Source organism: Brienomyrus brachyistius, chromosome 16 (assembly GCF_023856365.1).
Source record: "Brienomyrus brachyistius isolate T26 chromosome 16, BBRACH_0.4, whole genome shotgun sequence".
NCBI lineage: Eukaryota > Metazoa > Chordata > Actinopteri > Osteoglossiformes > Mormyridae > Brienomyrus > Brienomyrus brachyistius.
The window spans coordinates 12230074-12243644 of record NC_064548.1 but is presented as its reverse complement, the minus strand read 5'-3'; the positions used below and the strand labels follow the sequence as shown (position 1 = coordinate 12243644).

General features: G+C 45.2%; 1 protein-coding gene and 1 non-coding gene across 4 annotated transcripts in view; one reads left to right on the top strand and one right to left on the bottom strand.

Annotated features, from left to right (window-relative positions):
- The window catches only part of itgav (integrin, alpha V), a 29562-nt gene that overhangs the window by 7379 nt on the left and 8612 nt on the right, over positions 1-13571 (bottom strand). The window contains exons 1-15 of one of the 3 annotated variants that reach the window (XM_048978047.1): positions 10599-10858; positions 9065-9156; positions 8844-8958; positions 8324-8385; positions 8142-8190; positions 5948-6073; positions 5705-5749; positions 5288-5331; positions 5129-5185; positions 4059-4111; positions 3227-3432; positions 2956-3147; positions 1767-1812; positions 1093-1200; positions 186-241 (exon numbers count right to left, since the gene is read on the bottom strand). In XM_048978047.1, coding sequence (XP_048834004.1) covers positions 186-241; positions 1093-1200; positions 1767-1812; positions 2956-3147; positions 3227-3432; positions 4059-4111; positions 5129-5185; positions 5288-5331; positions 5705-5749; positions 5948-6073; positions 8142-8190; positions 8324-8385; positions 8844-8958; positions 9065-9127 — 1222 coding nt within the window. In that variant the 5' untranslated portion in view covers positions 9128-9156; positions 10599-10858. Of the gene's footprint in view, positions 1-185; positions 242-1092; positions 1201-1766; positions 1813-2955; positions 3148-3226; positions 3433-4058; positions 4112-5128; positions 5186-5287; positions 5332-5704; positions 5750-5947; positions 6074-8141; positions 8191-8323; positions 8386-8843; positions 8959-9064; positions 9157-10598; positions 10859-13571 lie in introns of those variants that run through there. The other 2 variants (XM_048978046.1, XM_048978045.1) reach the window with 2 other exon arrangements.
- Positions 4406-4476, top strand: trnag-gcc (transfer RNA glycine (anticodon GCC)). Its single transcript has one exon. It is a non-coding gene; the product is annotated as a tRNA-Gly (tRNA).

Below are 13571 nucleotides of genomic sequence, written 5' to 3'. Positions count from 1 at the left end.
CCTCGGAGACGTGCGCAGGCACACACGCGTGCGCGCGCACACACACACACCCACGGGTGATCTGTGACAGGCACGGCTACACACATCAAACATTCCTCCCACTCCAAACAGTTCCAGGAACCACCATTGTGAGTAAATCCAGTAAGAAGGCTTTGGGTGTGGTGATGAAATTCATTAGAACTTACGTAGAAGGTTGGGGGCCCCATGCCCTCTGGCCTGAAGACAGTACTTCACCGTAAAACTGCGGGAAAGAGGAAATTCACATCGAACATCCAGGATAAAGACTGACGGAAAACATACACAGAAACTCAGGCCAGCAAAACAGCACTGAGACCAGGGTACTGCAATGACACCCCAGTCCCCCTGGCGGCAGTGCGTGTGTGTTACATACATACAGAGCATTCTGTCTGTATACACAGCTCTGTACTCTTATAACCACTTTGTGATTAAATATGAATTAAATATTAATTAATATTAATTTAATCCTTGTCTACTTAATTTGTTAATTTGACTTTCACGGGTAGCCATTTTCAGGATTACATTGCAGTCCATGTAATTGTTTATGGATAAACGATTAGTGTTAAATCTTACCTTTGCATTAGATTATTTAATGAGCACTACTCATTTCAATTATGCAAGCGACAACATAAAAACTGCGTTACAAAATAGTTCCAAACAAACACTCCCTGAACAGAGAAACCATTGTCCTGTTGTTCAGGACAGCAGGACATCAAGAGATTATTCAGTCAGACTGTAATCTCATTTCACTGGGAGTTAAAGCTAAGCAAACCTATACAGCATTTCTTTCCCGAATAGAAACTCATATTTTGCCTGCTTCCCTTCAGTTAATTAGAAGCCACGTTTAGTAAACAGCTCTTACAGTGATGTTCATCCTGTCTGGAAGGAGGAAATCTAAAGTCACCTGAAGTCACCATCATGTGACTTATATTAGACAACGGGGAGGCAAATTAGCAAGAGTGGGTCTGGGGGAGAACAGACATGCATGGACTCGCGCTGGAGGATGCCCGTAGGCTCCATGTCAAAACAGTGTCCGTGGTGGATCCGTGAAGGACTTGCAGGCGACTCGCTCACCAGGACACAGGGCTGGAGGAGCCGGCCAGGTCGCAGTACTTATCCTCAGGGTTCAGAATCTGAGGGGTGATGTCCAGGGTGGCGTTTATGCTGACCACCGGCCGAGCCCTAAACAGGAGGGGGCCGCAACAGGCGCAATGACGACACGCATGTGACAAGGAACTCCCGTCTCTCGCTTCTGATAATTTGTAATGTTCCCCGAGTACATCCTCTTCTAAATAAGTACATAGAATTACACTGGACCTTCAGTCACAAGCAGTCATGGGAGGAATCAGGTCTGCTGTAATCTGAAGGTGGGCGGGACTACTAGGTGCTGTCAGTCATCTTCTAACCCAATAGCCATCAGTAAAGCAACCAATGAGCATCCAGTTAAATTTGTGAGTCTCAGCACACAATGATGTCACTCATTAAGGTACTAAAGCAAGTATCCGGGCATTAATTTGGTCAGAGTGATATCATTTGTTTGACTAAACCAGCTGAGGAAACCAATAACCAAATGCCATGGAAACTGGTCCGATGTACAGATGTGTTAATGACTTTCATTATGCCTGGGTACACATGTGATTAAAACATCAGTTTAATATCCACAAATACAATGGCGGGTACAGTTAGGTTAAAGGAAAACTGTTTTATAATTGAAACTGGCATAAGGAGAAGGCCTCTGGGGAGGATACCTGTACAGAACTGCCTTGTCTGCTCCGAAAGCACCAACAATTAGATCTGCGTAGAGGAACACAGGAGAAAGCATGTCAGTCGAGGGCTCCGGGACACCAAAGCTCCAAGAGGCTGGGTGGGTGAGCTCTAACTGCCAACCATTCAGTAGGCCACACTTCCTGCTACACTTCCTGTCATGTGAGGCACGTGGCCACATTCCCTCTGTCCAAGCGGCTGCCCTCCTCACAGCAGGTTTGCTCACCATGATCAAAGCAAATTCTTCCATGACCCTCGCTCACCTCTGTCGTCTATCCAAGCTTTCTGACAGATCAGTATAGTTAAAAAAAAAAGGACGCGTCTGCTTTTCTTTTGTTTCGATATCTGAGCTCTGAATATATCCACAAATCATCTATTAATTTTACGAGGAGGAGCCTGAAGCAACACAGACATTGGCACCAAAGAGTCCTCAGATATTTCACTGTGATGACGAGGACACAGAGCTCAAGCCTGAAACTCCCAGACAGCCTTAGGTACATTAATACTGATGGATCCTTTCAAGAAATAAGTCCAAGAGGACACTATGAATGATGGTGATGTAGGTATAAGGGGAATAAGAAAGAGGCATGAGGAACAGCTCTGCTGGAGTTCTTATTACTATGATAAGTCACTACATTTATCTTTCTATTTATGTAGCAGACACAATTGTGCAAAGGCACATTCAAGTGAGGCAAATAACACAATACTAACACATGGCTATGGAGATGCTGGACAGGCATAATTGCAGCTAGGCTGAACTTCCAATGTCCCAGCTACAAGTGTGGCCAGTATTAGAGCAAGAGCTACATAGCATCTTCAAAACAAAGCAAGAACCCAATAAGACAATTCGATGATGAGAAGTGCATCTGATTAGGGTCAAAATCTGATTTTTTTCTTTGTTTTTATGATTCAACCTGGGAGGGAAAAAAAAGGTCTGAGGGCAGAGTGAAAAATGATTGGTTCAGAGAAATAACCAATTAAATTGTAGAGGAGGTGGGTCCAAACAACTAGAGGTGGGACCAAGACATCTGATTGGTTGGTCCCGCCTTCTGTAGTTGCTTGGACCCACCTCCTCTGAAATTTGATTAGTTACAGTATCTCTCTGAACCAATCATTTTTCATTTTTCCCTTATGTGTAAGCAAAACTCCCGCGAGTAAGTTTAAGGCCCCTACCTGGGTATCCATTGAGGTCGATGTCGGTGGCTCCATGCATGGAGTATCCAAAACTGGGGGGCATGTAGCTGGAGGCCCACTTGCCCTCCAGAACCTGGGACGCAACTGAATCAGGCCCGGTAGCCCTGCCGTTGTGGATGTAGACCAGGCCTGAGTGGTCTGGGCCACCGTAGGGCGCCGCGATGGCGATGTCTATGCGAGGAGCAGGGGCTTGGGTCAATGAAAATGTGGCATGATGGAAACCCCCCCCCCCCCCCAAGGTGCGTCGTACCATTAAAGCCATCCATGTCGAGGTCCCCCAGGGCGGCGATGCAGCTGCCGAACCGCGAGTAAACCTCCAGTCCCGTCAGCACGCGCTGTGTGTGGAAGGAGAAGCCGCCCTTTCCGAGGTACGTGTAAACCTGCCCCACCTCTCGCAGCTTCCCGTCCGAGCCCCGGTCCATGAAGAGGGGGGCGCCAACGAACAGGTCCACCACTCTGAGGGGCGGGGCAAGACGACGAGTGGGAAATCTCGCCGGTGACGTCTCCGTGACAACCACGGGCATGCCAGAAACATTACAGCGGTAATGGTCGCAGTATAGGACAGAGAAGGTAGTCAAACTATTTACATGCTCGTGTAACAAAATGAGATGAAAATAGAGGACAATACATTTCCTGCAAAACGGTTGAAAATAGCCGCTCATGGGAATCAATTAGCTAATTATGCAGAATTAACACCAGCAATTAGGGCTATATTCACGGCAAGAGTATAGGAACATTTAAACAGATTAAATACCTCAAAAAGTAAAAACTTCATAAATAACCATAAAATAAATAAGATACTTAAGATTAGCTTTTAATATAAAGTCTTTTTCTGATTTTCGCATGCATGACAGAGGTGGACTTTCATCCTTAAAGAAAAGCAGCAAGCCTGCCTTTATGCCCTGTAACACCATGTAAAAGTCATCTGATCCCATCCATTTTTGTTACCTTTTGTCATCTTTCCCATAACTGGGCTGACTTCGTAACGTTTGCTACTAATACTTCTCTCACGTCGACGAGAATTCACAGCATTGTTTCGAGCCCCTCACAGCAGAATGTGTTCAGTGTTCCGCAGTTCTTACCCATCGTTGTTGATGTCAGTCGCGGCCACTGAGTAGCCAAAGTAGGCAGCCATCTGCCAAAAATTTAAATAAAAACACTAATTTAATGTAATCCTTAGTACATTCTCTCTATACGATTATACATCTGTTTACCATGTGAGGAAAAAAAAATTTCTTCCACTGTGAAGAGCACATTATGTTAACTTGTTTCCCATCATCATTAAAAACGGGAAAAAGATGAGTATACTATGCCCATAGCGTACTCATATATATAACATAGAAGTACCCCAGTCCTCCAACTGTAAAACCTAACATGACTGCACATAAACGTGTCTCAGAAGTGCCGCTCTGCACGGTACGAAGCACAAGCATTGGTGGTTCAGTGGTAGAATTCTCGCCTGCCACGCGGGAGGCCCGGGTTCGATTCCCGGCCAATGCATATGCCTTTTTCTTTTTCAGTCATAAAATTATTACACATACAGGAAATACAATTGGATCCACACACTCAAGTGTTAAACTTCCTTCCAAAAGACGTGAAATCTGGAGACTAAAAATATTAATGCCGGGAGAGCTTTCTCCTTTGTGTGAGCAAGCCGAGTGCTTAGAGGACATTAGCACACAAGCCACCCCCAGTGTTTGGGGGGAGGGACGGTGGAGGCACACTACATCCTCATGCTGGATTTGCATAGCTGCGTCTGAGCCAATCAGATAACAGGCTGCTCCGACCTACAGCCCGCCCCCACCCTCCCCCACCCAGCACGCCGTGCCCTGAACCGGGAGGCTGACTCTGCACTTCTGCCTGCCTCCACCCCCAGCTAGCTGGGGAATACTTCTGCAGGGAGGCCCGACAATACTTTCCAGATGTGGAAATGGGCCCAGCACACAAATTCTTGTACCAGACACAAAACGGTAACAAGCTACAAGCAGGTCCAGGCCACCGGAACCGTCTGTGACATGCTATAACGGTGGCATGATTTCACAATATTCCCTGCCGCCGTTTCCCGTTCTCGCGCACTCGTCAGCATGAAAACAAAGTCAGACAAAACTTTGAAAAGTCCCAAAAAGGCGTGTGAAGGAGGAGGACAGCTGACCTGCATTCCTGTGAAGTTAGCCATAGATTCCATGCTCCTCCCATTGAAAACGTTGACCTGGGAGAACACAGAGAAAACGCTGTGAGAACATCCTGCTGACTGGAGACACGTTACCTCTCAAATTTTACGTTATTTTTATTTAGAGTGTGAATTCCTTACATAGCCAAGAGCCTTTTCTCCTCTAGGGACTCCTGTGACATAGTCTGTAGCGGGGGGGGGGGGGGGGGGGGGGAGGGGGGGGGGACAAAGTGTGTTTAGGTTTCTGGGTTCGTCTCATCAGCATCCAGGGCAAAATAAACCCAAGGAATCATAACAGCCTCTTGCTTGATTATGTAAATGGCAAAGTCAGCATCTGAGTGCCTTTAGATGCCATTACTTGAAGGAGGCTCTGGTGTTTACGAAGTTTAGTGCATTAAAAACAGGGCATTTGAATCAAAAAGCATTAATAAATACTGCACCACCTTACATGTTAAAGCCACGATGGTTCTAGTTAAAACACACGCTGGAACCGTGTCTTGCGTGTGGAGGCACAGGATACACGCTACGCACACGTAAGCAAGGTAGCCAAAAGCTCACCATCATCGCCGTCGTTATTAAGGTCACCGACGGTCACGGAGTAACCTGGGATTTAAACAGAGGGAAAGGACTGATTCCAGAGGACAGAAAATGGCAAGATGCTGAAGAGCAACAACTGGGGTGAGAACAAAGCCAGGCTTGTCTGGGGAAAACAAATGATCCGGGTGCCAAATGACCAGAAAACGGAGACACAGGATGCCAAGCCGTCCAGGGCAGATGTGACCAGATGTGAAGGGCACTTACCCAAATAGCTGTCGTCATACTGGGCGCTGGCAGGCTTTGTCGATAGCTGCTCGCTGTAGAGCGTAAAGAACTCTTTGCTATTATACCTGCTGATGATCTCAGAGATGTTATCAGAGATCAGTTGCCCTGGGGAAGATAAATTACAAATTTGGAAGGAAAAAAAAGGATAAAAAAAAAATACACATAGGCAAAAGAACAAAACTCAACACGCAGTCACTGTAGCACATGATGATTTAAGTTCCTGGTGATAATTATATTGTGGTTAGTCAAAAGGAAAATTAATCAACTGCTTACACTGACGATAATTCACTAAAGTCTTTTTGGAGTCCCTGAGTAACTGAAAACAGCAAATTTAAAGTGTCAAAGGCAAAAACATGTTAGTAATTATCAAGAGATATGTAATTTCTGAGCTCCACAACAAGAAGGTCCGACAATAAGCTACATGGGAGATGCTGAGGAAAAACATTAAGCGGCTACATGAAATGACTCCCAACTTGCAACATATTTGTTTTTTTATTTACCAGATGCTTTGAGCCAAAGTGATGTAAAAGATCTGACAGTTCCTAGAGCGACTGGGGGGTTATGGGACTTTCTCAGGGGGCTGATAGAGACATCAATCCGCCAACCCTGAGATCTGAACTGCTGACCTTCTGATCAGAGAGGGGAGAGGTGGAGGTGAGGACTATGCACTGATTACAGAGCTTTGGCACACCAACCACATGACAAACCACCTCAGGGCCGAGAACCTGAGTGCAGCCACGTGGCGGGTGATGCCTCAGCACCACACAAGTCCAAATGGACCAGTGTGACTTTTTTTTCCCGATGGCTGGAGTGCCAATCCTGCCACCAACCCCCAAGTTTTCCCCAGTAAGTTAGAGGACCTCTTTATAGGGCTGGATGTAGATTAACATCATACCCAGGACAAAGCAATTGCAGGTTAAGGGCCTTGCTGAAGGACCCAATGGAGTAGAATTTCCCTCGGGCAGTTACTGGCACAGACCCCCAGCCTCGGAGCCACCACTCCATCCATTCAGATCAGAGCCACAGCGTTTATCCCAGCGTGCCACACAGCCCACCCACTCACAAATATTCCTGGAGTCATGGCTCACTGACCGAGATTCATTCAGAATGAAAGTCTGGCTGAAATCTAACAGGGGTATTAGCTGCCTCTGGTCAAAAGGCTGCAGCGCAGACAGGGAAGCGTGGTTAGCGCTAAAAGCTAAGAAAGAACGGCCCCCATCATGAGACGGCTGAAGCAGGGAAGTCCTTTTGAACCCAGCTGTACAAGAGGAGAAAAGGGGGCTGCAAATCGCACAGGGGCGCTGGCTAGAGATTTTGGGCCCCATGAAAGGAAATCATTTTGGGCCTCCAATGTACACCAATTCAATCATGTTCCAAAATTTTCAGCCCCCCCCCCCCCCCCCCCGTCACAAGGAGGCTCTTGAAATTATCCTAATTCAGCTCCCTAGGGTCGGATACAAGGCGGGTTTCTGTGGCTCCCAGCCAATCCTCCGCACGCAAAACCGAAAACCCTCAAGCGACTCATAACGGCCGGAGAGGCAGCCGAGCCACGCTGTATGAAATCAGGCTGCAGAAAGCCACTCCCAGGCCGGGACCGTCAAACAGGAAACGGGAATCAGGAACGTCAGCTGGAATCTGCTGGGGAAAACACCCATAACATGTGGAGAAAGGCTGGCCAATCGGCCAGTGCGGAGGAGGACTGCGGCATAAAGAGCAGGGGCTGTACGGAGAACTTTCTCCTCTGAGGTGTCAAGGTCAGCGCACACTCGTCTAGGTTATGGCCGGGGCCTGGCTTGGCCCCCTGCCAACCTCAGGACCACATGACTGCATTTTGGAAAGCTTGTCATTTAGGGTAATTTTCCACCCCTGCGGTGAGCTCTTCGGTTCCTTCCCTCACACGGCTGTGTCAGCTTAACGAACTGAAGTGCTTACCGCTATTTTCCAGAATTTCTGTTTATACCATTTTATGCTTGTGCCAGCTTAGGACCATAAACAAAGACCTCTGTACCCTCGTGTCTCTCTGCAGTGCATTCAAGATGACAGTATGTTTAGCCCAAACGGTCACCTGACCACTGAGGCAACACACTTCTAGTCATGCCTCTGAAGCATATTTCCCAAGAAAATCATTAAAAATCTGACTCATTCACTCTGCGCAAATAGACATATATATTACCTTGCCAATAAAAGCTGCCAGGACCTCCAACCACTACTCTGTTATTCTGCTAGAAAGGAAGAGAGAGAAGACATGAAAATACTGTCACATTTACTTTTTATTTCAACAGGCTGACAAGATAAAAATTAACGAAAAGAAATTGGCTGGAATTAAAAAAATTGAGAGAAAATATAAAATCTTACTTTCAGAAAGTCAATACTGAATCCTGCTTGACAGAAGCCTTGACCTTCTGGAGTTTTCAGTGCTGAAATCAGACACATATGGAGAAGGATGAGTGTGATGCTTTAAGATGATTAAAGCCCACCGTCAGCATCACAGCCTCAATCACACCAAGGCGGAATTCGTTCAGAAGTCACTGAGAACAGAGGAGCAGGAAGGGGACGAACAGCCCAAGAGGCTCCGCCCCAATGAGTCTGCTGTCAAACACAAACCAAGTATTCATTATCTCAAGCCATCCCATCGAACCCATCTCTCAGTGACTGCTGCGTATACTACAGCGGGCAAGATGCAATCCGCCTCTGTGGGTCCTGCTTCATGATACGCTCACATACCCTCAACTGATAAAATGGTCAAGAAAACAGCAGTCACTGACATACCACTTTCCAAGAGGCAGTTCCACATAACTCATCAATCGGGGAACATGCAACCATTGTTGGGGGGGGGGGGGGTTCTCCACTATTGTCATCAGATCGTTTCATTTACCTGATCGACAAGGGGAGTACTCCACCGTTTTCCCACCCTTCTTTAGAAAGCAAGTTCCAACAGGTTCTCTCTCTGAAAGTCCCAGGGTGCTCCACTGGTAAAGAGGTGCACAAGCCTAGGAGGGGACACACAGCACTGAGTGCTTGGCTGTGAAGAAGGGACAGCGCTGACAAACTTGGCTGTAATCCATTATTTAGAGGAGGCTGCTAGGCGGGACTCACCAGAATATGGTCTCCTTCTGATCTCACTGTGGCCCCAAACCACTGGTTAGACTTAAACTCCATCTGAACTCCGTCCGCATTCTTCCGGTCATCTGCAGAGGAATGAAACCAATATCATCTAAGGAAGTTGTTCCCCAAATGCCCCCTCCAAACTCATTCCGGTAGTTGAAAACCAGAACTACCTCTAACACATTTGTACAAATATGCAGAGAATCACTGAGATAAATGCGACTGCATGTTTAGAGATAAAATGTGTCTTCTTTGGCAAGACGGCATTCTGGGGCTGTTTACGGGAACATCAGGACCGTTTCGTCATGAGCAATTTCAAAATAAACAGCCTTGAGACTTCAAATAACTATATATTTCATGATGTTAAAAAAAAGACAGCCATACATGTTGCAGTCTTACAGAGGACAACAGCTGCAAATGCAGTGTGCTTTGGTCCAACGTGTTTTACAGAACCATTCAAACAAGAAGCACACGGAAAATTCAAGAACCCTCCAGTCAGTACAGGATGATGTCACAGCTTCTGCCACGGCACACAGTGGTGTGAAAAAAAGTTCACAAAGAAAAGTGTTGAAATACTAATGTCAGAATTATATGCATGCGTCCATTTCCATGGCGTCCATTTCCATGGCGTCCATTTCCTAACTTTGACAAAAAGTATGAGACCCATTGCATTTTCTAATTGAATTTCTGGCACTGCCGTAATCAAGAAATCAGATATTTCCTGCATCAATTTAACGATTATGCACACTGGAGATCTTTCAGCTCACTTGCGGAACTGTTTCAGCTCTGACACTTCGGACTGTCCTGTTTGGCGAGGTCACCCTCCAAAATTTCATCACAGTCACCAAGGATCTGATTCAGCCATTCCCCAGCATTTCTTCAAAATGCAGCTATTCCATTGAAGACCTGCATCACTGTCATGCAGAATGACCCATTTGCTGTTAAGCTTCAGATCATAGGTGATTCTCTGACCTTCTCCTGCAAAATTTGCTGGTCTTGAGACTACAGGGCAGCTACAATCCATAATATCCTCAAAACACCAATGATTCAAGGCTGAGATCTTTAGCTGAAACGAAGGGTTTCACTTTAACCAAGAAACATTTTATTTCCGCAACATGCTCTACTTTTATTGCACTCCAGGAATACTGTCCAACATGCAGCTGTAGTCATTCTCTTGCTTAAATACCAGGGATGGGTCGACCCACATTTTTTCAGTTCCAATGCGATTCCGTTACACAACTGCCAAAAAGAATAGTTTCCGATACAAGAGTTCTTTTTACTTTAATATAGTAAATATATATACTTTAGATGTAAATATTTCAAACTAGTAATTAAAGTAAAAACTTTAATTTTTAACTACTAGAAACACGCATAACGTATTCTTCCACCTCGTTTGTATATCTTGTTTTAAGTGTTTTTGAGGCATGTGCAGTTTTAGTATTTTCCAAGCGAGTACAGTATACGCAAAAGGTTAATGGTTAAAATGCCCCACAATTTCTCTCCCACTGGCAACCGCATCACTTACAGTTCGCTGCAATAGGAGCCACTGGTATATAACAAGAAATAGTGATGGCGCAGAACAGCCCAGGCTAGCGACTCCCCAGCCATCCATTACTTTTTTCATATTACTAATGTCGTCTCGCACAATTGTGTGTGCTTTGTTTCGTGGGAATTTCCACTAAACGATACTTCTCTACCTCTCAAAACTTTGTTTTTGCAAAGATTGTAAATAGCCGCGCCACTAATTGCTCTTAAACGGGTAAAATACTTCCAGACGGTCGTCCTCTTATCTGACGTTCTTACGCTCCTCGCACTGCAAAGCGTATGCGCGTGACGTCACAGCTGGCGGCCGTCACCGCGCTCACACCCACCGAGTGGCAAAAAGTGACTAGCGGCCTAAATGTCGCAAAAACACATCTAAAATGGGAAAGAGCTGTTGTGCGATTGATTGTACAAACAGATTTAACAGGAAATCGGAGCTATCTTTTTAGAGACAAAACTTTAAGTAAGTTTCGGACCTATGGCCGATACCCGATTCGTAAAAAAGGTCTGGATCGGCACTGATACCGATCCGAATATCAGATCCGTCCATCTCTATTAAATAAACTGCACTTCTGTAACAATGGGACTTAATTATGACTGGATTAATTAAGTCTTCATTATAAATGGTTCTGCAACCTTTTCTAACTACATGGGCATCAGCAAACTTTCTTTATCCAAACTCTCTTTTGTTCAGGATTTAACTCTTTCTTTCACAAACCTCTGTTGCGAACAACAGCCTCCGAGGTCTGGTGTTTTTATAGGGCAAGGGCCGTCTAAGTCACATCCATGTCACTGACTGGAACATCTGACTCAAATCACCTCACAATGCGGCCGATTATTAAAGGTTCCTCCCCCGTCCAGAAAAAGGCAGCGAATGTGACATTAATCTCCTCTCTAAAATGTGAACCAGTACAGTTTATGGTACCAGCTTCCATTAATTACTAGTATTTCTCACATAAGAATGACAGCATATTTTTGGTCAAAACACAGATCATTGTAAAAGGTCCACAAATTAATACTTCATGGCCACCACCATTAAAGCTAAATTATGACTATTGTGTGAATATATGGTTACTTTGAAAGCCAGTACTATGTTATGCTATAATTCCCACAAATATAATTATGAAGTTATAGGAAGGTTATTTCCTTTCTGCCAATGAGTTGCGTTTTCATAGGTAGGAAATCTCATAAAAAAGACCTTGCATTTCTAAAATAAAGCTTCATTATTAAAAGGGGAAGTTATTTGCTAAAAATAAGTAAAGCAGTGAGGATTATGGCTGAGGAAGTAGACAAGGAAGGCTTTGTCTTTTATATTTTAAGGACATCCAGGCAACAGGCAAGATTAGCAAACCAAAACAAGATCGCAATAGGGCATTACAACTAAAATCAGCCACTCTGCATCCTCCACAAGGTTTACTATACTGTAAATCATACACTCAGGCACAAGGATGGCTACCGTGAAGAGCCGATCCTACGACACAAAACAAGGTTCAGAGGCTCCCTTTGTGAGCCATTCCACTGATGTGGGACTTACAGCCTGACTCACAGTGCTCAGAAAAAATCCCAGATCCTCAAATCAGATCAAGACTGGAAGTGGAAGTCTTTGCTCAAAACATGGGGATTTTTTTTGTGTATGTAACATGACACGGTTGAGGAATGCTGAGTCTAACTTCCTGGTAATCAACATTCAAAACCAACTTATCAGGGCTGAGATAAATGATATTGATTTAGAAACAGTGAGTCACATGAATCCAGACTATACAAATATTGAAAAGGCCATATATAACACAACCAAATGTAACGCCCTTCAGTGCAGTCAGACTCCGAAATATGGTATTAACCGGATGAAGGAGATTTAAGCTGAGTAAAACGTCTTATACTTGGGACTAGAACAATTCAAAGCAGTATTGTTTCAACTGCTGTGTGAGTGTTGCACAGGGTGAGCTTTGTCAGCAGATCTGCTGGCCACAGTTATAGTGATGTGAACATATTAGTGGTCTATGGTCAGCCATGGGTGCTTGGGTCTCACGCAGAGAGGTCATATTGCAGCGAGTGGCCATTCCCCCTCCAAGATTTTGAGGGACATCTCACTTGGTGCAGATGACACTACCTCAGCAGACAGTGGAGAGTGGGACAGGTGTACCTTGCCAGAACAGAAGCACACGCAGCACCCCCCCCCCCCCAACACTACCCCCACGCACACACCAGATTGAAAGGTTTCTGGTGCTGGTACTGTGCTTTTCAGCACAAGCCTGACATCAGACAACCAAATCATTTCAAAATATATCAGTCATTCTCACATACCAGTGACCCACCGCAGGTAAACCAACCTTCCTTGAAGTCTGTAACAACTGAGCCAACTACGACGATGACAGCAGCGTTTAGGTGTAAATTCAGCAAGCATCATTTTTCAGCTGACAGATGAGATGAGAGAGTCAGCTGGTATCTCAGGCACATAAATGCCTCAGTTAAGGATAGACCACCGGCGTCCAGTGGCAGGGTTTGCCATTCAAACTGTGCACTTGATTGGGCCCCCAAGGTTTGGCCCCTGTTGGCCACAGAGTCCCTACAGTAAATTAAAAAAAAAGACATTCCTAATGCAGGAGATGGTGAGGTAGCATGTTACACACTTGGCAGCTAGCTTGTGATGATACGACTCTCCTTGCTAGCTATTGATTTAGTGTTTGAAACACCTGGGGAATGACTTCTTGAGTGGAGCCCCCCCCCTCCCCAAAAAAAAAAAACAAAACAAAAACCACAAACCCACCCCTGCCACAAAGTCAACTAAAGTATTTGTTTTTCAGATGGATACATCCAGCAGGACAATTTGGATTTTGTCACAGACCAAATATGGGAAAGCGTACTGCAGGCCGAGTCAACTAGCACCCCCTTTGAAACCTTCTACGGCCTGCAAGAAGCTGCTAGTATTTCAAGGACTTTTGTAATATGATAGATA